This window comes from Diabrotica undecimpunctata, chromosome 7, assembly GCF_040954645.1.
Source record: "Diabrotica undecimpunctata isolate CICGRU chromosome 7, icDiaUnde3, whole genome shotgun sequence".
Lineage (NCBI taxonomy): Eukaryota > Metazoa > Arthropoda > Insecta > Coleoptera > Chrysomelidae > Diabrotica > Diabrotica undecimpunctata.
The window spans coordinates 40,884,259-40,911,884 of record NC_092809.1 but is presented as its reverse complement, the minus strand read 5'-3'; the positions used below and the strand labels follow the sequence as shown (position 1 = coordinate 40,911,884).

Here is a 27,626-nt window from a genome sequence, read left to right as displayed (position 1 = left end):
AGTAATGCAATTAATAAAATTCCATTTCGTTTTGTGCCTTTGTATACGTGTCGCAAGATTTTTCTCTCAAAGATAATAATCTTTCTTCTCTTTTAGAGTGTCCAGGTTTCTGAAACATATATTATGTGAGTACAGGTCTTATTAAGATTTTGTATATTAGGCGTTTTGATTTTCTTGTGACGTTATCTGATCTTAATTGTCTTAATCTTACTAATCTTAATCTCTCCATGGTAACCATTATTTTAAATAAATATTCGCCTGTTCATTTCATCTGCAATGTGGTTATCATACGTAACAGATCCCAAGTATATAAAACTTTTTCATCCTCAACATTTTGTATTTTCCCATTGTTAGATTTTGTACCTACCTTATTTTTATTGAATCAGATCCCTTCTTGATCTTGCATGTGTCTACGTATCACTTAACATCCGCCAAATGAACACCATCATGGCCACTGAAAGGAAAATTCTAAGATTCGCACGAGGAAGCGCAGAGACTACCCATCAGCATTCATACATCAAGTAGCCAATGTAATATAAATTAAGGACAGAATCCTGACCCTCAGCAAGAGGTATGTCCTTCGCACTATAGCAGGCTTGAACAACCGAGCCAAACAGATACTGAAAACTCCTTGCAATCGCCGAGGGCAAATACTCACCAGGGTTCCTAAAACAAAAGTTCCATTCCCTCCAGCAAAACTTCTACATAAAACTGGAAACGAACTTCCTGATGAGTAGGTAAAAGGAAATAAAATAAGACTTACTCACAATCAATTTAATTTTACTACCAAAACGACCGGTTTCGATTTCTACACTTTGCGAAGCATCTTCAGGTCAAACGGTACAAAGTAAATTAAATGATGAAATACTTCCTGATGAGTATTTTGGTATATTGTAACGAAATTATTTATTTTGCCTACCTCGGGGTAAGAATATAGGGTAGAAATAGGGGACAGAAACTATGGGGGCGAAGATAGGGCAAGCAAAACAATCGTTATTGATGCGAACGGCACTCAGGGGGTTGTTGGAGAGCTAGGGTCGTAAATAAGTTGAAATAAATGAGTCGGATTGGGGTATCTATACAATGAATGAAATGAAGGGGTACTTACTCAAATCTCCTGGGCAACTGGGCAAATAAAATAACAAGGAAAGGCTTCTAGCAATTTAGAATAAGGGCGCCGCTTTAAAGGATCCTAAAGTTGCTGGAGGAAAGAAGAAAAGGGCTCTTCCTTCCTAAAAAGTAAACACACAAAAAAGGTTGGGAGATATTTCTAAACTAAAATAAACAAAATGGTTGGGACAATAAATAAAACATTTATTTGTGTCTCTAACAAACAGTTATCAAACTATAAATGGCATAAAAAATATACTATATAAATAGTTGCCAGATACAGAATAAAAAAAAACTTGTGTCCGTTTACAAAGAGGATGGAGATACTACAAAAACTTACACATGTTACCGCACAGAGATTAACCTTTTTTTAAAACAAATAAATATCGAAACAAATAAAGCTAGCTGTCATATGTTAACATTAAATTAAAAAAAAAACAATTAAAATGACAGCTAAGTTAAACCATAAAATTAACAATTTATTAAATATTACAAATCCTTTTAAATTTTAATGAAAGCAATTATTAATAATTATCAAAAAAATGTCTGTCTTTACTTTAAAATTTAAAATGTTAATTGTTACCTTAATTTCACTTGCTTCACTTAACTTCAAAAAAAAACTTGCTACTTTCTCTGGGATTGGAGCAACAAAAGACAAAACTCTCAACTCGAACAAAAGGAAACCATTTCCATACTTAGGCCGGAACGATTGAAACAGGAACTTGGTGGAGGAAATCAAGCTGACGACGGGGACATCCTATATACTCATCTTACAAAATGAGTATATGTGATTTCTTCAGTGCCGGTGCACAAATCTTATAGTGATTACTCTTTTTTAAACTGCCATATTGCAAAGAGTATTATCACCTTAACCGGTCTTAGAACATAACACAAAGAAATTGAATCGACTCGCGATTCTTAATTACTCAAACATCTTTTCTGTCTCAGATCTATCGCTTGACTCCTCTATGCCTTACATTTTACTAAATTCAACGCAAAACAAATTCCCCTTTTGACCTAAATCTAATACTGGTGTGGGCGACCCTTCTTACGTCCATAACATAAATTTCTTGTTTTTAAAACAGGCCTCAACTATTTTACAAAGCGACCCTCAAACAAACTACTTTCCAATATGAAGAATTAACACGCATTATATTGACTCCTCTACCTCATAATGTATTCAGAGATTTGGGGGACCTGAATGTAAACAAATCGTTGTTCAGCGACAAAAAAATCTTGAAAACTGGATACAAAACTTGTTATATTATCAATCGTTTTTACGTTCCTTTTTAAAAGACAAACGCAGATTTCCTGGTAATTTTTAATGCGTACTAACGAGATAAACAAAATAGGGACGGGCTACAAAACTTTATACGGAATTTATATTGTTATATAGATATTAAATATTAACAAATTTAAAACGCTACAATATTAGAATCAATCCCCATAAAATATCACAACTAACAATTGCAAGCCAAAAACACTAAATAAGAGCCGTTCCTAGTATGGCTGGTAACACCTTGAAGTACCTCCCTTTGGCTTGTTTCGCTTACCAATAATTCCTCTTGTGCGCTCCTTATCACAATACGTCACCTTCTAAAACCCAGATTTCTAGCACTCCACCACTACAACTCCACACGCATATCACCCTTACGTTTACCACACCCCCTCGCTCCACAGGAAAAAAAGAAGCACCCCTTCCTTGAAGAGGCAAAGCCTAAACAAGGTAAAAACATGAATGCATGATTCTTGATCTTGCGATTACGGCGACATCATCTACAAAAGATAGTATTTGTACACTTTTATCATTTTTTATTGTCCTTCGAGTATTGACCTATGCGTCTCTTCTTGTTTTTTCAAGCACGATGTGGAACAATATGCACGCTAGAACGTCTCCCTGACGTAGTCTCTTTTTCAAATCTATTGTTTTCGTTAATTTGTTTTGTATCAGGATTTTGCATTCTACTTTTAGAGTTTCTTTTATTAATACTATAGGTTGTGTTAATAAGTAATTAAAACAGCCAATTTGACAGATAAAACTTCAACAATATAGTCCAACTTTCAAAGTCTCTATTGGAACACCCTGTATTAAGGTCGTCGCAGAAAATAATCTGAACGTTAAGGGTACCATGGATTTAAAAGGTTTAGGAAGACATCCAATAACTATTAACTTCATAGACTTACCTGTTAGACACTTTTTTTCCTAATTAGATGGCTTAAAATTACAAAGTCTCTCCAAATTTTTTCCTCTTTGTACACATATTTGCAGATAAGTAAATTCTTAAAAAATTATCTATAAAAAATGTAGTAAATCAAATTTTTTATTATTTAAAACATTTATATTTAAATATTTTATTATTGACATTATTAAAACTAGTTGTGACATTTTATGTAATATTATTTTTCGATAATTCCATTTATATTTTATATAATTATGCTTTTATCGCAGTTATTATTATAGACCTGTCTTTTAACACAATTATCTTGATTTCTTTACGATGTAGCTCCCTCTTAATGTTATCTTTAATTGTCAATAAATGTTTTAAATTTATTTTTATATGTATGTTAGATAATCTTCCAAATGAATTAATAAATTATTAGTTTTTATTAGAAACGTTGCGTTGTCTGTAGTGTCAAACGTGTAGACTGTATGTTATTTATCACCAAAATAATTTTTTTTTTATTTACAAAAACCTGCTTTAACCTAGGTTATTAGCGGATCTGTAACAACTAATTATACAATGCTTAGTAAATTAGAGCCTTTTTAAAACAATAGTTATTTATTGTACAAGACGATAAAATTGTACTTTATCTTCGAGAGCGTTTTTTAGAGTCGAGACGTCAGTCGAGACGCTAATTATTATGCTCGAGAAGATAATGCGATTTTATCGTCGTGTGCAATACAACATTTTTTTCTATAGCAAGGCTTCAAGTTCAGGTGAAAAATAGAATTTCAAAGAAAATTGTAATTTTTAGCACAAAAATCGCAATTGTGTTGCTCCGTTGCTAGGGATATGAATTACTCTGTCAACAAATGTCAACCAAATGTTACGTTTTGGTTTTTGCGGAGAATATTGTTGCGTTTTGTGTACAAAGTGAATAAATACGAAATTGACGGAAAAAAATTGACACAAGAAAAGGAAAACCTGCCATCAGATGTAGAAAATGCAGCGTTGAAAGCAGAAAGTTTATTGTTGCCACAAAAATCTAGGATGATATATGAGAGAGAATACCAGTCTTTTAAAAAGTGGAAAAGCATTAAGAATATCAATGGCGTGAGTGAAAAAATACTTCTGGCGTATTTTTCCGAAAAGTCGAAGAAAGCGATGCCATCGTCATTATGGTCGTATTATTCGATGCTGAAGCGTACGTTGTTGGTGAATGAAAATTGTGACATTTCTAAATGTCACAATTTACTAAAAAACCTGAGTGGAGGATACAAAGCTAAAAAGTCCAAAATCCTGGAGTCAGATGACATTATTAAATTTCTGACAGAAGCTCCTGATGACGTCTATCTGTTGATGAAGGTTATTGCTATTTTTGGTGTGCATGGAGCGACTAGGTCCGATAAATTGTACGAGTTAGAAGTGTTTAACGTGGACGACAGAAAATCGGTGATAATCGTTTCGTTATCTGATACTAAAACCAAGCAGGAAAGGTCGTTTTGTATTACTGACAAGAAAAGTGGACTGAGTTTCTTGGAAATTGTGAGAAAGTATATTGCCTTGCGCCCCAAAAACGTACCTCACAGTAAGTTTTTTGTAAATTACCGACAGCAAAAGTGCACTACTCAACTGGTGGGGATTAACACTATATATAATATCCCCAAGAAGATTGCAGATTTTTTGAAACTTGCAAATTCAGAAATGTACACGGAGCATTGTGTCCTGATCTAGTAAAAGTTAAACGTTTAGGTGGATGGAAATCGTCATCTGTTGCAAAATCTTACATTGAAGAGTCAATAAGCAATAAGGTTGCTGTATACAAGTGTATACTTGGCGGACCAAAAAATCAATCGAGTACCTCGAATCAAGTGTTTAAGCAAACGAGTACAAGTTGGGATTCTCCAAAAATAGATATTTCTAATAATGTTAATTGTAAAATTTCAGTTGTTTTTAATCCTTAATGTGATTGAATTTGTAATATGAATTTCACATGAAGCTTATCGATAATTTAAAATTTACCCAACACTCTCAAATGAATCATACAATGAGTTATTTGACAGTGTTTGGTAAATCGTATTTAATTCTGTGATGATTAAACTTTTCGCACTCTTACACTAGCACATGATTCACTGTAAAGGTTGAACCGCACTTATCATAAATAGGCCATTATTCGTTTTTAAACAAATGTTCATAAGCAAACTGGGTATGTCCAAGTCGTCAACGCGAAATAATTATTTGCTTTCGTCTGGATACCTCGGGTGGTTGCAATGGTCCAATCTTATCTTATCTTGGTCCATATCCAATTGGTCTCCTGAAGCTTTCATTGTGTGAATTTCCATTTATTGTTCCAGTTCTCGAACAAGTACTTTATGAACTAGCTTTTTAGATCCATACTTACAGTTTATGTCTTTTTTAGCATTTCTGTCTGCTGTTTCATTACCTGCTATTCCAACATGTGATGGGACCCAGAGAAACTTGGTGCTTATTTCTTCAGTATGCAATTTATTTGGTTCTGCCTTTATTAGTGAAGATAATGGGTTCTGATTGTGTGTAGTGATGACATAGAATCTGTTACGATTAATATTTTTTTCATCTCTTATTTGCATTTGCATTCAATATCGCTTGTTAAACCGCATAGAGTTCTCCTGATTCTATATTTGCAGTATCTAAAATTGTATACTTGTGAATCTTCTTGTTGTTAATTATTGCCACTCCGGCTCCATGTTTACTTTTAGATGCGTCTTTATAGTATGCTGTGGAATAGGACTGAGCGTTAATTATATCTCTGATGTGTTGTATGATAAGATTAGGGTTGGTGCTATTTTTTTGGAATGGTAATAAAGTGTAATTGACTGTTGGAATTTTGGCAATCCAAGGTGGATATGAAGATATATATATATTTATATATATATATATATATATATATATATATATATATATATATATATATATATATATATATATAATGAATATATACAAAATACAAAGGAATATACAAAATTGAGTTTTGAATACTCATTAGTCATGGTTATGTCTAAAATAATATTTGATAATGATATTTTATTTACAATTATGTAAAAAACGTAATTAAGCGTTAACAGCTGCCTGCGAAGCTTTAGCTTGGGTTCATCAATTTCAGCGTGTATACTATTTATCGGAATGGTTCTGTATGCTCCAAGTATAATTTTTAGGGAGCTGTTATGTAAAGTATCCAAAGGTTTTATCGTTTTTATGTCAGATGCATATACTAGTCACTATAAGACCACATGCGTGGTCAATCTTAAATCGAATTAAAGATCTATTTACCATGTGTAATGTTTTACCATCGGCACCGCTAGTTCTGTGAGCTAGGTACTTTAACAATTTAAGCTCATTTCGACATAAAAAAAACTTACTGCTGTAGAGAACTTTTCCAATTTAGCCGTGGATCAAATATCAAGCTAGAAAATTTATTTCGTTTATGTAGGAAAGATTTTGGTTGTCAAGCGTGAGGTTTGGTTTATCCTCGATGTTGTTTTAGAAATATACTTTTGTTTTATTGGAGCCAACACTAAAACTGGTTCTTTGGGTCCAATTTACTATAATAGTTTTTTATTTACTATAATTTTTTTTAAAACACTATAATCAGTTATTTATAGTTTATTTAAGTGTTCTTGTAATATTGACGCCATATGATTAAAGTTCTTGTCTTTGATGTAAAAGGTCAGCTCATCAGCATAAAGTCTTTCGTGAACCGGTTTCGCAAATGATTTTTTTCATAATATTGTTTATTGCTATTAAAAACAGAGCAGGACTAATAATCTTAGAAAGTGGAGTGCTCTAACGTCAATTGCTCTATTTCGAGCTGCTGTGAATAGAATAAGATGGGTCAATGTGGTCGTCAACATCTCTATTTAGTGGCTTTAGTTGTTCTCTAAAATAGGATATAGCACCATTTATTTTTAGTTTAAATGTTCTTTGAGATAAAAAATTGTTTATGTAGGCCAAAATATTTTCTTGATATCCCAGCTTTGTTAGAATGTTTAATATATGATGTTTTTATACAATATTAAATGCTTTAGTTATGTCCAAGTAAATTGTCATACATTTTTGATTACTTTCAAAAGCTTCGTGAGTTGCGTTTTCCAGATCGATAATGTTCCTGGTCTAAAACCAGCTTGTTCAATGGTAAGTTGATCATGGTCTCCAGGTTCCACATTAATCATGATCCATGATTCACATGAAGACCAGATATAACAGAATATGATTCTAAGTGTAATTTATCTGTGTTTGGTTTAGTATTAGGGATAACAATGGCCTTGGTGAAACAGGTTGGTGTCAAAAAATGGCATTCAGAAAAAAAATGAAACATTAAACACACGGGCAAACACATCCTTTATTCATCTACCTGGTCGTCATCATCCGTTCTAGATGGTTCGGTTTTCTGGTTCTCTGCCGTGGCTGCATCACTTGTGGTGACGGGTTTAAAAGGCCATTTGGTCCATAGGAACGAAAAGGTATAAAACTTTAACATTTTTAGGGAGTATATTTTTTATAGAATGAAACAAAAATGACACTACCTCGTTTGGTGACTTTGGAGCCGTAGTTTCATCATACATGTAAAAGTGTGCTTGATTTGTTTTATCAGAATGGACGCAGAAGTTGTATGCCCACAACTGGCGTTTGTAGAAAGCTTCCCCGGCAGGAATTTTTGGAAGTGAAAGGTTCTATTGAAAGTCAAAGGTCAGAACCTCCACTTCGTCGCTATGCTTGAAAAATGTGGTTTTCTCCTTCAGCTTCTTGTAAAACAAATCGGCCTTAATTTCATGCAACTTCTTTTCTGCTGCTAAAACTTTTCGTTTATTTTCGTCGAGAGTCACATATTTGAGTTTGTTATCTAAGACATTACATCTCACTTTCTGGTTCGTTAACCTTTTAATGGCGGCTATACGAAATATTTGGAATAAACAGATAATATGTAAAAGGTCTTTTGATTTTGACATATTTTAATAGATTTTGAAGTAAAAAAAAATATTGCTGCTGTATTTTGTCTTTATCATGTTGTTCCCATTTTGGGAACGTTGGCATGTAAGGTATTATGGATTTTCTAAAAAATAAAATACTTACCTGTTTGGAAAAATGTTTATTATTAGCATAAATGTCTAAAATAAGTAAAAATAAGATACAATATAAAACAATTATTTATTAGGTGTATGAAATTGGTCGAAACATTTATTTTTATGAAGTCGCTTTTCACATTTACTGCACTGAAGTCTAGTATTTTTATAGCACACAACACAACGCCCTTGGTTAGTGCCTTCGGGAATGTGATTTATCCCGTCAAATTTTATGTCGCTTAGAACAGAGGCAGATGGACCGCCTTTTCTTTTTCTTTGACCTGAACCTGCTTTTACAAGCGCGAGAGCAACGTGTCTGCGAAACTCGAGGTGTGTTATGTTTGTTCCTGCATTCACATGTTGAAAAAATCGAAAAGCTGCCACAACCGCCAAATTCAATCCATGAGCAAACAAGTTCCACCACCATTTTTTTGATCTAAGTCGGGGACGATAAGAAGCAGCTAAACGATCAAAAAGGTCAACACCACCCATTCCAATGTTATATTGTCTTATCAAATTTGGTTGAGTTACATCTTTTTTATGTTCAGACTTCACTCTTCTGGTTGTATTTTGAACAGGGGTTACTACAAAATGATTACTTGCGACTATTACAGGAGAATTGTCATTCCATTTGACACAAATAACATCGCCATCCACAGACCACTAATAACTAGACGTTTCACGTAGGTAGCTCAAGGTCAAACTAAACTAAATGTCATTTCCTAGTATCGATACAAATCTTCAGATGTCGCTTTACTCTGTCTTTACCTTTACTCTGCAGTTTAGGTTTAGAACACAACTAAAAATTAAAATTGTCAATATGTCAATCGCTAATTGTCAGTAATTGATTAGCGTCTATATAGTCAGATTTTGATTTGAATTTGGTGGTTATTATTGCAAAGAAATTAAACTAAACTTGGTTTAATATCTCTGGGTTATTGTTAGCATTAACCTCAAATTAGTTTGTAAATTACAAATCACCTACCTCAGTGATCTGTGTTTTAAATGTTCGTGGCGGTGTTCAAACAGTATTTTGCAGATTAATAATAATTAGTTAAATATGGTTTTTCACAATAAATGTTGTATCCTACAATGTACCAATTCGTCATCAATTAGACATGCCTTTCCAAATCCTGATAAAGACATTATACGATTTAGGAAGTGGCTTACTGTTATAAAAAATCCATGATATGATATGATGAATTCCAGTACAGTTTTTAAAACAAAACGAATCTGCCACAGACACTTTGAAGATAAGTTTGTTTCTTCATGGAGCCATAAATTGTATAAAAATGCAATTCCTAGCTTACATTTGTATGGTGAGTCCAATAAATATTTGATATTAGAGAACAATTAACTGATTGATGATTGATTTTAGATTCTTCTTCTAATGTACATCCCAGAAGTATTTCAATGTTGAGTGTGGAAGCAAATATAACCGAAAGTAAGTAACCCTAATACGTAATTAATAAAAATTATTTTACTTGAAGTGAATCATGGTATAAATTATTATATTAACTTTTTGTTTTAGTTAAGAGTCCTTCAACAAGTAGAGATGCACAATCTACACACATGTTTCAATCATTTGAGATACCCCATTGTAGTAAGTATTACGAAGATAACAATAATTTTCAAATTGGTTACTATTTTATGAAACTTTTTAGTTGCCGAACACAATGATGCACAGTTACCAAACGAAGAAATTTTAATACAAACTGATGAGAGTAAGGATTTAAAAGGTAATTGTAGTTAAAATTTTATATTTTGTATTGTCATCAGCAGATTTGTAAATATTCTCTAATATGATTAACTATAAAATTAACAGTTTGCTTAACCTTCGGATAGTGATACTAGAGTTTTTAACTTGAGTTGCCTCAGTGTCATAGACCAGCTGGGGCTAAAAACTAGAAATAGGAGCTTGCCTGTGTTTATAATCTCCCATTGCTAAAATCTAACAAAGATATATGAAGGTACTGAAACATTCTAGTACTTACAATAAATTGTTTAATACTCACATCAAAAAACAGTCTACTAAGTCTCTCACGCAGTAATGCCACTACACGAAGGTTAATATAATGAATCGATTTTGCCTTGTAAGGATTGAATAAAGAAATTAACATCACATTTATTTTTAGGTGTTGCCCTTAAGAATATCACACCACTGAAAATATTGCAGCAGTGTAATATATCAAGAGGTACAATTACCCCTAAAAAGAAAAAATTATATGCAGCATTAAAACAATTACACCACAAATACTCTTTGGAGAGAAATAGCAAAAAGTCTTTTCAACGCAGACTGTTTGAAGCTGAAGAGTTTTATAAAGAAAATAAGTTGGGTGATCTTCAGAACGTTAATAGAATGGCAGCTATGCTAATTCAAATTCAGTACAGAGAGAGCTGTAAAGCAAAAAAGCTTAGACGACTTACTCTTAATGAGAAATGTTTGGCTTTGTCTTTATACAAACAAAGTGCTCGTTCATATAGTATTCTTTCCAATATATTTATCTTACCCAGTAAATCAACATTAAATAGACTTCTGGCTTAAACTATTGGAGGCCCAGGAATTAATAAGTTAATATTTGAGTCACTAAAAGCAACAACATCAAAAATGGAAGGAATGGATAAGCATATAGCTATAATGTTTGACGAAATGGAGATTATGCCAAGTCTTCATTACAATGAGCATACTAGATATATAGAAGGTTTTGAACACATGGGAGATGACAGAGACTCATATATAGCAGATCATGTTCTAGATTTTATGGTAAGAGGTCTAAGAAAACCGTGGAAATAATGGTCCTGATAATGTTCGCAGTTATTTTCTAAAAAGATGCTTTACACTATCTGTATAACTTTATGTTATTATTTATTTTACCATACTAAAACCATCATTAAACTTATATCCTTTAACTTGGAATGATAGTAGTTATATTACTCCTTTTTTAAAGAAATGATGATGTGGTTATGCTATCTTCAATCCCTAAGTTATTTAAGTGGCTTCTGTGCCACCCTTTAATTGGTACTGTAATGTTCTATTGATCAGCCATCAACATGGATTAGGAAGTAAAAAGTCTATCTTAACTAATTTGATTATCTATCAAAAACACATTGTTTCATCTTTTAAAAAGGAGGTTCATGTATGTGAAATATATATTAACTTTTCAAAGGTCTTTTACTGGTTGAATCATGGTGTGTTGCTTCATAAACTTCAGCTGTATGGACTTTTCTGTTTCATCTGATGGCCCTTATTTGGGATCTTTACTGTCCAATATGTCTATTAATGATATAGCTTTATTAATTAAGTAACATTTTTTTAGTCCTTGCTGATAATCTCAAACTTTATGTGGAGATAACTAGTGTAGCCGATTATTTTAAAATTCAAGAGAGCCAAAGGTGGATGTACCCATTATTGATGTACATTTTTTTTCCTAGAATAAATCTCAATTGTTTTTTGACATTGAAATTTGTATTTTTTTATGTATTTCCAAACGGCCTTTGAGTAGTTTATTTATTTACCATATTAATATGCTAACTATAGAAATTTTATATTTGTTCCTGTGTAAATGGTACATGCGTAAATAAATAAATAAATTAATACATTCAAGTACCTACTAAAGCAACTAAAATGAGTGAAATTAGAGATCTTGGTATCATATTTTTACTGATCATTAGTTGCACACATAAAAAATATATCTGTTCCATAATATCCTATTTATCCCCATAATTGGTCATCTTAATACCAGTCATTAATTTGTATTCATGCTTGTATAGTGTGTATTATGTGCTTTTAGTTTAAGTTATATTTATATTTAATGATTTGTAAAAAATCACAAAGTCAGATCGGGTTTTTATGTAATAAATGTACCAGTGATACTATGTATGTACCAAATGAGGTCTATTAAGCACTACACAATAATCTTTACACTGCCACTATTTTCTGTGACTATGCCAAAGCTTTTGATTGTGTAAATCACGACATTTTGATAAAAAAAAAATCTCTATGGCATTCGAGGTATTTCTTTGAATTGGTTCCAATATTACTTAGGGAATAGGAAATAACTAGTTATAGCAAATGATACAGCTTCTAGTCACAAAAGCATTGTATGTGGAGTACCACAAGGTTCAGTATTGGGTCCTCTACTTTTCCTTATCTTTATAAATCACATCACCAACTTAAAACCGATGGAAACATTTTTCTTTTTGCTGATGATACCAGTATTACATGCAGAAACTCTAATATTGCAATTCTTCATGCAACTATAACTTCTGATCTATTTAAAATAAAAACCTAGTCAGACTTTAATTTACTCTCTTTTAACGTGGATAAGACAGTAGCATTATCCTATAAAGCTCTTCAATCCTTGCTTCTTAATAATAGCCAGATCAGTATCATTGATTCTGTAAAATTTCTTGGTATTTTTATAGTCAGCAACCTTAAATGGTCCCTTCATATCGATTTGTTAAGTAAGAAACTAGCCTCAGCCTGCTATGCAATAAGATCTGTTTTGAAGAAAATTAATTTAGGATCTTTCAAAATAACATATTTTTCTTTGTTTGAGTCTTATCTTCGATATGGTCTTCTTTCTTGGGGTTCTAGAACAGCTGCCCAATCTGACAGTTGTTTTTAAATTACAAACAAAAAAGAGTAATATGGTATCTTTTTGGTCTCGGTAGAATAACATATTGCAGAAGATACTTAAAAAATCACGGGATTTTAAGTCTTCCTTCTTTATATATTTTAGAAACTGTTTGCTTAATTCGTAAACGCATACATGTTTTTTCAGCATGACCTAATCATGACTACTCCACCAGAAATTCAACCTTTAATGCGTATTTACTGATCCCGTCCACTGCGTTAGTAAAGAAATCCATATTATATTCAGTAAAAAGATTATACAACCATCTACCTTTGCAACCTAAATTTGCAACTTCTTTCCTTAAGTTCCGTAAAAGTACAAAAACCTATCTATCTGAAAGACCATATTATTCAGTAGAAGAGTTTTTTAACGAATAGCTTTATGTACAAGTAACTAAAGTATTTCAAATTTCAAATACAATTTTTTTTTCAAATATACCAAATTATATTTAAATATTTTAAGCTTTATTTAAATTTTCCCACCAAAATTAAATTTTGGATTTCCCGCGTAATTTATCGCTTGAATTAGTTCCGATACAAATCTCTTGGAGCGCTGAATTTCATATCCAACTAAAGTATTGTCGTGAAGCATCTAGAGGTTAGGTGATCTGTGATCGCCATCTGATTTGTAATCATAGGTCCCTCGATCTTGTTTTTTGATAGTTGACGATGAAACTAAAGGACATTTGTTGATCCTATTTTCTCGAACTGTACCACAAGCCCGTATACCGTTTTCTGATAAAGATTTCAGAAGGGAGTAGCTGGTGAAAAAATTATCGAAATATACAACATGGCTGTTTTTATTTTGCAGAATTTCTAACATATTATTTACAACTCGAGTTCCTAAGGGAGTTTGAGCATTTCCCGATTTTCCTCAGTAAATATCAAAGTTATATGGATATCCATCATTTCCACAGAGCATCCATAGTTTGAATCCGAATCTAATTGGTTTATTTTTTATAAACATTTTATCTGAGTGATGGCCATAATATGGAACCATTGATTCATCAATGCTGACATGTTTATGAAAAACTCCAAACTGCTGAATATTAATTTTTAATTTTTCGAAAAGTGGTAAAACTTTAGCTACTTTTGAATGAGCTAAATTAGAGTTGTCACAAACGTGAAGATATCTTTTTATTATTCTGAATTTTTCACGGCTCATTGTCTTTGCAAAGATTGGAGCCTGCATGTCATCCGCCGTTGACCAGTAGTCATTTTCGCCGGGTAGATGATGATATCCGCTAATCAGGAGCAAGCCAATAAACTGACGAATATCTTCATCAGAAACTATAAAATTATGAAAATTTTGATCCCTTCGAGCGTAAGTTTCGCTTTGATTACGAATAAAACTAATAATTTCTGGAGTAAAAAACAAAGAGAATATTTCAAACTCCGTTTTACCCATGTGCTCGGCTCCTACTTTAGGTGGATCTTGGGCTTCTAGCTGGATTGCCACTTTTTCAGATTTCCTCCATTTTTGTGATGCGTGACTTATAACTGATTCTTCTTCGTAATCTGATTCGGCATCACCATCATGAATTTCTACCTCTCCAGGAACCTCTATTGGCATATCAACCACGTCCAAAATCTGGTCATCAAGAGTGTCCTCGTCACTATCAATATCTCGGTCTCCTGAAGTGGGAGGAAGTATTACAACATCAATGTTAGAGGATATTGAGGTTTCCACATCTTCCAAAGCATCCCGTAATAGTCTGTGTCGGCGTATAGATTTCCTAAAACAATGAAATATCTAAGAAACATGGTTCAATAGAAAGGTACATGTAAAATAAGACTGTCTTAGGTACTTTACATAATATTTTTTTTTCTAAAAAGCCTTCGGTGCTCTTAGTAAACAATATGAAAATATTTGTATCAAAAAAACTGAACCAATAGATTTTTATTTTTAGTTATGTACTTACTTCAAGAAAGAAGAAAAACTTAAGAAAAACTGTTGAATTAGACCCTAATTGAAAAATTATTTTTGTAAACTTACCCATAAAATGCTTTTGTATCCATTCTAAACTTCTCAGCATAAACAATGCAGACAGAAAAAAAACCAAGTACACACGTGTTCTTCTTGAACAGCTCTGATCGACTGTTTGTTATTCCTAAATTCCTATTAGGCACTTGAAAGACGATTGCACTAATCGTTATTGCCCTTGAAAATTTACGAGCTAACAGAAACGACATTATATTATAATTTATTAGGGTATATTAGGTATTCAAAGTTGCCAACGTTCCCATTTTGGGACATGGCTAATTCCGACAATTTTTTTCAAAAAGTAATGAAAGAATTCAAGCGCAATATAAACTATTTACTAAGGTAGTCAATTGGCTACCTTACTTGAAAAAATAATAGCAATAGAATAATTTTTGCTGACTTGATAACAAGAACCGTAAAACGAATCAAGAAATTGAATTTTTGTGCTTTTTACTATTTTTTTTTTAAGAAAATGAACCCACATCTAAGAACATTTTTTTTTAAACTAGCAAGCCCCTTACCTTTACAAAACATTATGTAGTGCGATTTACAAAAATAATTGCATAAACAATTATAAAAAAATGTTTTAATAGGTGTTCCCAAAATGGGAACGTTGGCAGTTAAAAGGTTAAGTTCCAAATAGAGTTGATGCATCTTCTTTATCTTTTTTACATTTAGCTCTGGAGATAAATAGAATCGACGGGATTTGTTTCTACTATAATGAGATTTACGCCTTTGAAAGCTCTGGATGTGCATGTTCACATTTTTGAGTGTTTTGTTAGATTTTCGCTTGAGTCTATTTGTATGCTTTCCTTTGTTACTAGGTGGCGCTGCAATATCTCTGTCACGAAAAGTTAGAGCACTGAGATGTACACGTTTTCTTGATATGCCATGGATTGAACCAAAAGCATGTCTACAAACTCGTTTGGATAGCTTACCCAGTTTTATAAAGTATTTGTGGGAACAAGTGCGGTCTTGCCTTTTATTAGTCTTTTTCGAGTTCTTTGAATAGTAGTAGTTTGAATCAACCCTCCCAAATAGGTATTCTGCACATCTTTGTCGCCTATTTTGTTAAAATTTTGTAAGAAAACTTTTCTTGTTTCTTCGTCCACATTCTGAAAATACTTGTACATGCAGTTGCGATCCAGTTAATTTTGGTCCCTTCTGTATTCGTTTCCAGCTCGTATACATTTTTCCTTCTGGAATAGCTTTTTTTTCATATTTCTTTTCCAGAGAGTGGGGTTGGCACTTTTTCTATTTTTGGTTACACGAAAAACTGGGGGCTCTTCCGTGGGCTCCATGTTGACAACAGGTTCAATGTGTTGTGTTTTTACAGAGGTACGTTTCTTCTTTGGATGCTTCCTCCTAGCTGAAGGTCCTGCAACATCACTAATAAAATAACTTTCATCAGAGCTTGTAGGTTCATAGTTTGACTCACTAGCGCTAGACGGATCTGACTCAGTTTCACTCATTTTTACCCGACGGTAAATTTTTACACGAGCAATTAAACCGCATGAAAACGCACGCCACGCAGTAATGATAGCGACTTACAAGTCAAAACAACTCATCTGCCCTGCCGGCCCAGCTCCAACAGAAGATGACCTTGCATTCCACGAATATCACGGAAAATTCACAATGGTTTGGTGTAAAAAGGATGCAGATCCGAAGCTGCACCCTTCTTGCACCAAATGAGTAAGGAGGCAGATCCATAAAGACGTATAATTCCTTTATTTATTATCGGATCTGCATCGTTCTTATACCAGTCAATCCTCCAATTTTTTTAATTATGGCATATTTATGTTTCCACCCAAAACGGTCTAAATATGGAGCGGCATCCTTCTTACAGCAAACTCCTCAATTGTTTTTGTTTTATTTAAGGAGATTGTCTATTTGAACCTGTATTTGAAGATTGTAACAAAACTGTATTCTTAAAAATTAGTTTAGAAAGTTTTTAATTGATGTAATATGCTAGTGTTTTTCAGAGATCTCAAAATCTTTTTCTACCAACTGATTACACACAACCAAACTTATATGGAATCACCATGTATTTCAAACTAATATTTATTTCTTTTGAAAAAACTTGTTATTGTTGCGAAGAATAAAAGTTTTTATTAAATATAAACAAACCAATAACCAATCAGATAACAAAATAAATAAATTAATTTTTGCTTTCAAAAAGAAAAATATGCCTTATGTGAGGTTAACGGATGTGCAAAGGGGATGTTTTATTGGTCTTGTGGAGCAAATAATGTCTTAGAGGGACATAGCTACAGTGGTAGCCGTAACACAGGGCTTTGTGTCAAAAACCTATGTTAGGTATCAGGAGTTAGGAACGTTTAAGAATAGACCAAGATAAATTCGGCAAAAACTAGCAATTGCCAGGCTTTCCAGGATCGTTTTATACCCGCAACTCCAAAAGCAGCTTTTAATTGGTACAGGTGTAAGTGTTTAAGTTGAAACGACAAAAAGAAGACTTCATGCCCAAGGACTATACAGCAGTAGACAGTTACGGATTCCCAAGTTAACCAGGCAGCTCAAGATTGATCGCCTAAATTGGTGTCTTCAATACCAAAACTGAAACATTGGAAATTGGCAAAATGTGCTATTTTCAGATGAAATCAAAACTTGTGTAAAATCATTTGACCGATGAATTCGTGTACTTAGAGAGTGAGGAAGACAAATAAGAACGGAAACAGCCAGATCTGTTTACAGACCTAAAAGAGGAATTGTTGTGTTTTGGGGAAGTAATATGGTCGGTGGAAAAACTTCTTTAATTTCCATTCAACCAACTTGAATAGCTCGAAGTTATGTTGATTTGGTTCTAAAACTTGCACGATAATATGCACGATTCTATGCACGATAATGCACCTCCACATATCAGCAGAGTCACTACAGACTTCTTTGAAGCAGAAGATATTGCTATTCTTTAGAGACTTGCTTGCTCACTCGATCTTAACTCTATAGAGCATTTGTGGAATATGCTTAAAAAAAGAATAAAACCTCGCCGGGAAAATTCACAAAACGCCGTACAGCTAGTACAAGTTGCTCTTGAAGAAAAGAAACAACCTACATAAAAATAAAACATAAATAAATAAAAAAACATAAATAAATAAAAACAATCTAACCATCATTCCTTGTAAATTGAAATTTTGTATGCTATTGACTTTAAAATAAATAATTTGAATTTTATTGTTTAAGAATTTATGGGTTTCTTTAATTTTTATGTATTGGTAATTAAATTGTTTTAAATTAAATCCGTGGCTGGCGTGAAAAACTTGAAGTCGAAGTATTTCATTTTTCTGATATTTATTACAACATATTGTTTAATAATAAATTTATGCGGTGAATAAGTGAATATCTTAATAAATCGGAATTTCTGGAAGTGGAAAATCTTATTCGAGAGAAAAGTAAAAGTTGTCCACCAACAGGATAAAAAAATATACTAGAAGAAGGTAAGTGTTTCGTTTACTGTAAGAAATGCATGTTAATTTCGTAAAAAAAAACTTATATTATAGGTAACAAAAGTTGCATGTTTATCTTTGTATTTAAGTGTCAATTTGTGAGATATTGTTGGAGGAAATGGGTTTTAAAATGTATGTCGTATGTTATGGTTATAGCGTTGATTGAATATAGGCTTAAAGGCGTTACAACTATTCATTTCAATTATATAAATTCTCTTATCCACACTGAAAACATTAACTGTTTTGCCGCAGCTACAAGATATACTAAATAGTCTAGTGAAAATAAAATAACATGAACTTTATTATTTTATAGTATCTTTAATTCAATAAGTTGTGAACTGGAGAATCTAAAAGTAGGTCTATATTTCTGAATATTTTGTAAAATAATACTTTGCAAAGTAAGGTGCTAAATTAAAATTATCCAAATTTTTTCGAAATCGGTTGTCTAATATTTATCAAATAAAGTAGCTGTTATATCAATGTAGTTTTTATGTTAATATGACTACATAAAATTAGTAATGCAATTGTAAAAACGTGGATGTTAATTAGTTTTTATGTTGTGATGATATCGACGGAAATTTTTGTGAGAAATTTATTTAAACCAGCTAGGTGTGTAGAATTGTATATTAAATTATTGTTTTTTTTTCAGACTTAAATCTAGATTATGTTTTACCCAAAGAAAATTTCATGAATCATGCAGTCGAAAACCTGCAAAATAATGACAGCAACTCTGATACGGAGAATATTCCAGTCTTGCAAACTCTAGCCAGTAGAAATTATACAAAAAGAAAAGGTCGAATACGAAGATAAAGAGAAGAATGTAAAAGGCTTAGAAATGCAGGAGAGCTTTACTACAGAAAGAGGTAAAACTAACTCCAAAATATTATCGAAAAACTTATTACCGAGGTTAAAAGGCGCTGAAATGTTCAGTGAAGCCGAAAGGGCTACATGTTTTAATGATTATTGGAAGTAAGAGAGTAGAGATCGAAGGGCTATGTACATATCGGGGTTAGTTTCAATTTTACCTAAAAAGACTTAGAAAGAAGAGCAATAAATAGAGAGTGTTATTGTACATGAAAATTGATCGTTTATAATAAAGCAAAACGAACCTGCAAAGAAGGTTACTGTAGAATCTTAGGGGAAACTAAAGGATTTATGAATGTACTCTTTCAGAAGAAGAAATTTTCTTCAACCGGAATAATAGAATCCGATCAAAAGTGTGTAGGTCCTCCTGCTAATAAAAAAAGTATAGACGATATAATTTCAGTCAAAAATCATATTCTATCTTTTCCTAGCTAGGAACGCCATTACTGTAGAAAATTACAAATAAAAAATATTTATCTCTTGATCTTTCTTTAGCAAATATAGTTTATACGAAGAATTTTTAAAACTGTACTCAAATTGTTTCACGACTTAAAACTATCTTAAACTTAGACTTAAAAAACCATCAAAAGACACGTGTCTCACGTGTGATATAATAACGATGCAGACGAAGTTAGCTGAGGAAAATGGAGATTTAAAAATTCAATTATCTGAGCATCATTTGCAGGCTGAAAAGGCTTATTCTGCAAAACGCGCCAGTAAAGCAATAGCTCAAGAAGATTCCTCATTTTGGGCTTATGCGTTTGACCTTCAACAGTGTCTACACACACCACTTTTACAAACCTCAATTGCCTTTTACAAGAGGCAGCTTTGGACCTTTAATTTAACGGTTCACGACTTGGCAACGGATGAAGCTACGTGTTACATGTGGGATGAGACAATTGGAACACAAATCAAATCTCATCCTGTCTGTGCCACTTTTGTTTAAATTATCTTTCACCAGTTGTGAAAGAAATTACATTAATTTCAGATACTGGCGGTAGGCAGAATAAAAATAACATCGTGGCAATGATGTTTACATTTTTATGAGATAAGCACCCAACTTTAAAAATTATTAATCACAAATTTCTACTTAGTGGTCATAGTCACATGGAATGTGACTCTGATTACGCCATTATTGAGAAAACTAAAAAAAAACAAATGAAAATTAATCATCTTCATGATTAGATTCAACTGGTTAGATAATGCCAGAAAAAAAAAACCCATTTAAAGTTGTTCATATGAGTTCAAACGATTTTTATAACTTTGCTGAGCTTGGCTTAAAAAAAGGACCTTTCTCGATTAGAAAAAAGGATGTTGCTGGGGACAAGTTTTTATGGCAACCAGGTAAATGGCTGCAGTATCAAAAATCCGTTGACAAAATTTATTTTCAAGATAATCTCGAAGATAATACTCCCTTTAATTGTCTTACTGTCAAAAAAAGAGGAAAACCTACACTGCTTTCACTTAAACGTAATAACGAAAGAAATTTAACAATAAGCAAAGAAAATAAAAAAAGATCTTCTGGATATTTTGCATCTAATAGATCCTTTGTTCCCCGACTTCTATTCAAATATAAAAACAACTGAAACCAAATAAACAGATCACGATATTGTTTTTAATTTTATTTGTATGTGACAAAGAAGACTGTTTTTTATTTTAATTACAATTTGTTTTATGTTTCGTTCCTGTTCGTTTCTGAAATAAATATTCCAAACAGAAGGGCATATTTTATTTGGCTGTAAAGTTACTCTATTTCATCAGATTTATTTGAATCAGAGTAAGTTGCTTATCGTGAATAAGTTGACAAGTATAGGTGAACAATGTGACAAGTCTGATTTCTATAAAATAACCAAAGGAAATGCCACTTTTTTTCCAGATTTGGAAAAATCAACTAAAATTACTTACATTTACGACAATAAACTAAAAAAAAGTTAATAATCTTTTTTACACCTAATTGTCAAAAATTAAAATCAATGCCCCGAAAAACTGTGTTTTTAGACATGTCAACATATTCATGCCAGCCACGGAAATATTCTTTGACTTTGTAGGTTGATTTTTTAAATTAGCTTAAGAAGTATCAAATGATTCCATATAAGTTTGGTTGTGTGTATATTAAACACAGGTATAAAAACAAAACTCAGCGAAAGGAGATTACGACGAACATCGATGAAAACGCTTTTTTCACAATCATGTTTTCTATGTGTAATGTCTTTAATATGCAGTTTTTCCTAGTAACTTTTTTTCGTAGTGTGCCACTTTACAAATATGTATATAGTTTCGCTCTTTGATAAAGTGAATATTTTCCTAACTGAATCTTTGAAATTAAACTAAACATTTTTCGTAGGTCTGTATAAAATGTACATGAATTATTAAAAAGATGCAGTTAATATGTAAGATAATTTATGCCACTAATAAACTCATAATGATGGTGTCATAAAATTCTCGCTTGTATCTTTTTTATTATGGTGTTGTTTTGTTGATATTTTAAATGGATATTTCAAGCGAGTTGATATTGTTATAACAGTGTGGAAAAAATGTATAAAGCAATAATTTATTAATTTAAAAAATGTTTCAGTTATCGAATACTATAATCGCGTGACGATACCACCAGCTTGTCGTCTATACCGTTGTTTTATTGCGTAATAATAGGACGTTACTATCACGACATCGTTTGGGTATAGCAGGTAGCCGATACCATCATCTGCAGGCTCAGCTCTTTGATTTATACAATTAAGAGAGTCAAGCAATTTTTCATTACAACGATCGAGAGTGATATATTATCCCGATGCGCTTTTTAATGTTTTATAATCCTCGTACCCACTGATTTTCTTACGAAACATCATATTAAGAGTAAATATAAATAATGATTGAAAAGTAAATTGGTAGGTAGGACGAGTAAGGTACCGTTCTCAAGCTGGATGCAAGTGAGATTAACACATGGAATTTAAAATATATATGAACCAATTATGAAGGTTTCTAAATAAATATATTAACCATACAGTTTATGTCATGGACCTTACCAAATGCGTTATCAGTTATATTTTAGCTGGTATTATTAGTTGGAGTCTAGTATGCAAAGTGATTGTAATCTCTTTTATTAATCGTCTGTATACATTTAATTGCCATTCGATTCAAGCTTTCTTTACCATATAAATATCCGCATACAATCAAAAAAGGTTTTAGCTTGATTGTTATTATCTTATGGTAAATTAATCAGATGAATGATTAACGATATATTACTAAAGTATACAAGCAACAAAATATAATTGGAGATATTCAGTGCAATATTTTTTATTTCAGGGATTTCAGGCATTTGTTACTGATAATATCTACTTTAGTTGATATGGCTTCTCCTTTTTCAAGTAGCTGTAGATTCATCCGCTGACGTATTAGTTATTGCTCTCATATGACCAATATTCTGACATTATCAGCACAAGGTTTCCAGAAATCGCTTTGGATACGTTGCAATAGCCGTTAACGACTTAATTTGTTAACACTTAAAGAACTTAAATCGGGTTTAAGAATCGGACTATTTAACGACTCGAAATGATTCCATATAAGTTTATGGAATTTCCGTATATTTTTTAAAAATAATGTAAAAAAATATCCGGACGTAAGTGGCTGCAGATGATTGAGATCTGAGCTAATGAGACACAAGGGATGAGCATTTAGAATATCCTTAACTTGTGTTAGAACTGTATTGAGTTCCTCAAATGTTAATATTTGATTGCCAATAACCAGGTAAAAATATGATTTGAATGACATAATGTCAGCCTCGGGTAATCCATGTAAGTGAGGAAAAACGGGCTGATTAAAATTTCAGGAAATGTTTAATTTTTGTGCTCCATTTTGCGCAAATTATATAAACTGATTATTAGCACTCTTAAAATTAGTGCGCTGATCACTAACAATATTATTGCACCTACCCCTTTTCTTCACAAAAAAAATAAAAATAAAACTTTATTTCTACAAAAAGTATAAATTATAAAACATTGATATTGTTATCAGCATACTTTAAATATAGTCATTCTGTTACTAAAAAGTTAAGTTCAAGAAATTATTCCTTCTGAGTGTAACACTTCTAATGACACTGATTATATTTTCTTCTAATTTTTGTTTTTTTGTCAAGTAAACCATGAAATCTTCGGTTATTATTATTTGCTCATCTGTGCAGAAGTGGTTTGTTAGGCATTTTTCCAACTCTTTTGAATTATCATATGACAATAGATTTCCTACTATAAATAGTATTTTAAAAGAAACAGTTTTATATATGTGGGTTGAATATACTATAGAAAAATCTCTCAGATAAGTAACAAGTAAATTATACATAGTGTATAACACAGAACCACAGTTTAAAAGAAAAAAAAATACCATGAATTTACTAGCAGATCTCAGAAATAACAAAATATTAAAAATAAATTTATTTCAAATCTAGATAAAAATCAATCAAGATATCAAGATCAATCCCAAAATAGAGACAAGAATCTAGGCTAAAATAGTAAGGACATATCTCAAATTCAGATGATAACAAGGAAGTCTTAATAACAAACGATGAGCTATTGTATTGCTGTCAAAGGTCAAAAATTAAAAAAAATGTACAAAAGCCAACCAAGTATACATAAAATGCTAAAAAGACTGATATAATATAGAAAATAAACCATCATAATATATAATATACAGAGTGGCCCAAAAGTCTGGAAACGGCCAATTATCTCGTAAATTGCTAATTATAATTGTACAAAATTTGGGGTGCACCTATTTTGGGATACGGAGATTCCATAGTTGATATTTGCAATGTTGCCAGATTTGCCGTTTCTCTTATATTATTAGTAACTTTGGTTTTTTAAATTCATCACCCTGTATATTCAGTCATTATTGGGATCTCCTATTCAATACGAGTTTAACCATATGTAATACTTATGATTTTGTGTAGTCTGGAAGGTATTAAATACATAAAACAGAAGTCTGGCAACGCCTAATTGTCTCAATCAATTTTTTAATACTAACTATTTTCAACTACATTAAAACGTAACAATTAATAAATTACAACATTTTTTAACATAGTGGTTACTTTATCAAGTGCTCAAAATGTGCTCCATTTGTGAGTTGACAGTACACTAATCGATGGTAGAATGGGTCTACCACATTTCTTCATGATTGTCTAGAACTTATTCGAAATTCATCGATAATTCGTTGCCTTAGATCTGCAAGACTTGCTGGTTTAGTTTTCTAAACTGAATTTTTCAAGTATCTCCAATAAAAATTATCTTTAGGATTGAAATCAGGTGAACGTAAAGGCCATTCAATTCTACCTCGTCTACCAATCCATCGTCCAAGAAATATCTCATCTAAATAACGCCAAATATTTACATCAAAATGAGCTGGAGCTTCTTCTTACTGAAACCATATTTGATTAAAATTGGCCCCAAACAAATTTCTCAGTGTAGGTACAATTTCATTTCTAAGTAACGTTTCGTAACTATCTGACGTTACATTTCCTTCGATAAAAAATGGTCCAATTAACTGAGTACCTACTATACCTGACCATACATTTAATTTTTGTGGTCTTTGAGTATGGTTTTCACGCATCCAGTGTGGATTTACGTCACTCCAGTACCTTAAATTGTGTCGATTTACACTTCCACACAGTGTAAAGGTTGCTTCATCGGAAAAACATATTCTGTTGACGAAATTTTCATCATTTTCAATTTTATCCATCATTACCTCAGTAAACTCTAATCTACTATCGAAGTCATCTTCACTTAATTCTTGCAATAAGTTAATTTTGCGTGAGGATGTATGTGGATCTTCAACAAAACTTTGCATTATATCTAAAGTTTTGTTGTCATTCATAACTCTTTTCGGTCTACCTAATCGGTATATATCTTTTACTTTCTTTCTTTTTCGTTAAGAGCCATTTTAGAGAAGCAATTTATCTTGCAGAACTTTTCGAAACACAACTACTGTCAGTTTTAGTTAATAATGTAAATGGTAAACAAATGTCAAAATCACAGCACTCTACATTTAAATATTTAAATTTATTAAAATCTGCATATTTTGCACTGTTTTATGCATTTAAGACCTTCCAAACTACATAAAATCATAAGTTACATATGGTTGAACTCGTATTGAATAGGAGATTCCAATAATGACTGAATATTAAGGGTGATGAATTTGAAAACCCAAAGTTACTAATAATATGAGAGAAACGGCAAATCTGTCAACATTGCAAATATCAAATATGGAATCTCCGTATATCTCAAATTTTGTAAAATTATGACTAGCAATTGACGAGATAATTGGTCGTTTCCAGACTTTTCGGCCACTGTGTATATTTCCTAGCAACATAGTAAACGTGGCATCCTCGTCGGTATTGATAAAAATCGTCTTTTCACTAACAGACATGAAAATAGATCCAAAACTAGCAATTAAAAAATTCTTGTGTTTTAAAATATTTAACTAAAAATTTTCGTAGAACGTAGATGTGACAATATTAATGTATTTACGCCCACTACAAAAACCACAACATTATGTAAGTGTGTTCAGTAACTGTCATGACATAGTCTTGATTTGTAATATAGATTAAAGTTTGGTTCTACGCTTTTAACAAAATTTCCATAGCCATTCAGGTATTAATATTAAAGTACGAAAATATTCCCCAATTAGGAAGCTGTAATAAATAAAAAAATAAGTTTTTTTATAAGATAAGATATTACAATACTTAGTCACACCTTAGCTGAGTAGTTGAGAAACTGAGTATATAGACCAGTCAATGAACGTGAAATTCAGCGATATTCTGTAATTTTCCGTGCCACTTACTCTCCACTTCACTTTTGGACTCGTGTCGTACAGTTCAAAAGCAATTTTGAATTATTTAATTGTATAGTGAAATTAAATTTATATTTCTTTACTGTTTCTTTCTTTTCTTTACCACATTTTTACCCTTATAAAAACCACCCCTTCCGAAGAAATTCAAATAGTTTTAGTATTGTTTTTTCATTGAAAATATAAATATAATACATATTTTTTTTATTCAAAATGGTAGGTATGAATTTATTTTATATTTACTTTAGTGTGTAAAACAACCCTTATTAGTAGGATGGGTAAAAGTATGTCTGTGCCTAATTGCACATTATGTGTATCTTACAATGTATACTCTTTAATATTTTGCGTATTACAAATACTGTTTATTTTATTTGTTATTATTGCTTTTCAAAGTTTAAAAAATTTTTCTTTTAATTTAAAACAATATTTTTCCAAAAATAAGCAGTTTGAAGGTTTGAACCAGTCAAACTGACAGATAATATTTATAAACAATACATAAATAAAGTAAATTGTAAAGCGGTAACGATTAATTTTGTTCGTGGTGCTAATTAAGGGGGGATTTTCACCATGTTTTTACAAAAAGTAAGGACCAACTTTATTTTGAGTGTAATTAGTCTAGTTTTATTGCTAAAAACTTTTTTAATAAAACAAAAACACAGCTTCTTTTAAACAATTTCAAAAAGATTAGATGAGTTTTCACAAAAAGTGCTTAATGTTTTGGTTATTTTACGTTGAAATACTCGTATTCGACTTGGAATTTGACAAATAAGGACCTAGATTTCATGAGCTACAAATCTGCTTCTACTAGGTCTACAGACATCATAAATACACCATTTTTTTGTTTTTTTATAAGCTATATTTTTGCTATTTGTTATTAATATTTTTTTTCGATAAATACTTTTGAGTTACTTGGCTAAACCGTCTGAAAACGTCGTTTTTATTTTGAAAAATAAACATTTTCATTCGCAAATAACTCAAAAGTACTAACTTAGTGAAAAAACTTTAAAGAACAAAAGTTGCTTAGAATTAGTCATTTTATTTAGTTTCGTACTTATTTTAAACGTATGTCTTTTTATCCCCGAGAAGGGGGGCTTTTATGCACCAAGTAAAAGCAACCCTGGGCTTGAGTTCAAAAGTAAAGAAGAGAGTAAGAGCAACCTTAATCCAATTTTTTTAGCAAAACGTTAATTTACTGTAGTAATAATACAAGGATATTTTTCCATTATATTGAACAGTTTTGTATTAGCGTTTATTATTGTCTTTCCATCGTATTTATTTAGCTCATTTAGCATTTTACCTTCATTTGTAATTTTGCTATTTCTATGTTTTGTTTTTGTCTCTTTTACTAGTTTTTTTTTGATATTATGATAAGTTCCGGATGCGTTTTTGTTTTCCATTCATATTCATTTCGTAGCTATTTTTAAATTGATCTTCCTTGCAACTTCCAACCTTATTCCACACACAGTAATTAACTTAATTCAGCAC

The 27,626-nt window shown here is 31.8% G+C and overlaps 2 protein-coding genes across 6 annotated transcripts in view; both read left to right on the top strand.

The window, feature by feature from the left end:
- Nucleotides 1-27,626, top strand: part of Mp (collagen XV/XVIII-type protein multiplexin) — a 1,493,071-nt gene that overhangs the window by 380,671 nt on the left and 1,084,774 nt on the right. The window lies entirely within an intron of this gene.
- Nucleotides 9,265-11,015, top strand: LOC140446256 (uncharacterized). Its single transcript, XM_072538796.1, has 5 exons — nt 9,265-9,690; nt 9,750-9,815; nt 9,903-9,974; nt 10,036-10,110; nt 10,507-11,015. Exons 1-5 carry the CDS (start codon nt 9,567-9,569, stop codon nt 10,914-10,916), a joined length of 747 nt encoding a protein of 248 aa, XP_072394897.1. The 5' UTR covers nt 9,265-9,566; the 3' UTR covers nt 10,917-11,015.

Excerpts from the sequence above, each read along its gene's own strand:
- LOC140446256 (XM_072538796.1), top strand. The coding sequence starts at position 9,567 with ATGATGAATTCCAGTACAGTTTTTAAAACAAAACGAATCTGCCACAGA. Across the intron at positions 9,691-9,749 it reads TCCTAGCTTACATTTGTATG|ATTCTTCTTCTAATGTACAT; the intron begins GTGAGTCCAATA and ends GATTGATTTTAG. Across the intron at positions 9,975-10,035 it reads ATTTGAGATACCCCATTGTA|TTGCCGAACACAATGATGCA; the intron begins GTAAGTATTACG and ends GAAACTTTTTAG.